General features: G+C 40.4%; 1 protein-coding gene across 1 annotated transcript; it reads left to right on the forward strand.

Moving 5' to 3' along the window:
* The first annotated feature begins 538 nt into the window (after positions 1-538).
* On the forward strand, positions 539-1,527 carry LOC122653596 (protein translation factor SUI1 homolog 1-like). Its single transcript, XM_043847489.1, has 4 exons — positions 539-658; positions 762-967; positions 1,064-1,117; positions 1,222-1,527. Exons 1-4 carry the CDS (start codon positions 622-624, stop codon positions 1,264-1,266), a joined length of 342 nt encoding a protein of 113 aa, XP_043703424.1. The 5' UTR covers positions 539-621; the 3' UTR covers positions 1,267-1,527.
* Positions 1,528-2,082: the final 555 nt, after the last annotated feature.

Consider the following 2,082-nt stretch of genomic DNA (forward strand, 5'->3'; position numbering starts at 1 on the left):
CTGTTAGGTTCTTGTTACCCCATCTGTTAAAATTGGACTATCATGCATGGTTGGTGTTTACCGTGCTGGTTCCTCGCTTTTGTTGTCTAAATTAACAAAGACGGCTTCTGGTGATTTTTTGGCATCTTCATTTCTCTTTTTAGCTCTTCCCCTACTCCCTCCCAATCCAGCCAAACAAATACCCATGAAGTTAACCCTCCCAATCCAACCAAACAAATACCCATGAAGTTACCCTCTTTCCCAATCCAACCAAACAAATACCCAAGAAGTTACCCCCTTCCCAATCCAACCAAACAAATACCCATGAAATTACCATGGGGGAGGTTATCAAAAATTCTGGTCTTTGAACATCATCTTCCAACTCTTGAGAACCGTATAATCCTTCTTCCTATGTAGTGATAGTGCCTAGGTTTAACTGAGTTTGGTTGCATTGGTCACTTGTATGTGGCAGCACAGTTTGGGATTTGCATTGCTACACTTCTAATGGGAGGCTATATTTTAATCTATGCTGTTTATTTATTTATTTTTTAACTTTTACTGTTCTAGCTCTAATCATATATTTGGTTGATAGTGAATAAAGCTTCAGTGTTGCCACTTTTCAACTTCCAACAACCAAGGTTCATGTCTGAACTCGACGACCAGATTCCAACTGCCTTCGGTATGATTGCTTCCATCTAGCATGTGTCTTTATTTCTTTGGATTATTTTATTCTTTTATATATTTCAGCCAAGCTAACTGGTTTTATTCTGTGGGGGAGGCAGACCCTTTTGCAGAGGCAAATGCTGACGACTCGGGTGCTGGTACAAAAGAGTATGTGCATGTCCGTGTACAGCAGCGAAATGGTAGGAAAAGCCTGACAACAGTACAGGGTTTGAAGAAGGAATTCAGCTACAATAAGATCCTCAAGGACCTCAAGAAAGAATTCTGCTGCAATGGGACCGTTGTCCAGGACCCAGAGCTAGGCCAGGTTTGTTGATAATCCCTCTATGTTTCTTTATAAATTTCTGTTAAAGAGTTGGTAATGAGTTGTGTCTTATTGATATTCTGTTATATGTGGCTGCAGGTAATTCAGCTCCAAGGTGATCAGCGGAAGAATGTGTCCACCTTCCTTGTTCAGGTGATCCTCTTCTCCACTTACACAATTACTGTCGCTGCTTTTGAATTTGTCACTTGCAGATTAAATAGTTACTGATCCTCCCTCACTTGTTTATGGGTTAACAGGCTGGAATTGTGAAGAAGGAACACATCAAGATTCATGGTTTTTGAGCAGGTCCTTTAACAGCATTGGCAACTGGAGTAATCTCTATCTATTTAGGTGTTTGTGCACACCAAGAACTCTAGTATCTGGACTAGGAAAATATATAACATACCATAGATCTATACTCTTGAATGATTTGCTACTCTACATATGATGCTTTAGGTCATCTTTCTCAACCTTCTTTTGTAATGTGTGGAAAGTATGGGTTGTTCGTTGGCCTTTATCATTATTTATAATAACAGCTACCGAAGGGTACACAGATCATTCCCCCATCTGTCTATTTCTAAATAGTTTCATGCCTAATTGTTCTTCCTACTTTTGTTTCATGCCTAAATGGTTGATTCTTGTTAACTGGTAGACTCCAGATTTCCCAAACAGAGTTTGAAAAATCTGGACTATGTGAGTCTGTCAGTGGTTGGTAGGTGTGCTTAGGTATACAAGGATGCATGCCAATGTATGGGAGGGTGAATCAATGTGTGAATGCATGCATGTTCATAGGAGTGTATTTGAATGAATGCATGCATGTTCATAGGAGAGTGTATTTGAATGAATGCATGCATGTTGAAAGGAGGGTATTTGAATGAATGCTTGCCCATATATGGGTGGTTGCGTGGGTATGAATAAAATAGGCAAGCATATACATGGGAAGATATATATGGAGTTATGGCGTGAGTATTTGAATGAAATAGGCTGTGACATGTGACTAATTCAATTAGCGAAAATGGTTTGTGGGGGAGTGGCCTTTGCGCGGAGACACAGAAGGGTGGTGAAATGATCGCCCCTTCCCTGAGGGTCCATGCTCCCCTACAGAGAACTCTTCCCTT

Source organism: Telopea speciosissima, chromosome 3 (genome assembly GCF_018873765.1).
Source record: "Telopea speciosissima isolate NSW1024214 ecotype Mountain lineage chromosome 3, Tspe_v1, whole genome shotgun sequence".
In the NCBI taxonomy this organism is placed as follows: domain Eukaryota; kingdom Viridiplantae; phylum Streptophyta; class Magnoliopsida; order Proteales; family Proteaceae; genus Telopea; species Telopea speciosissima.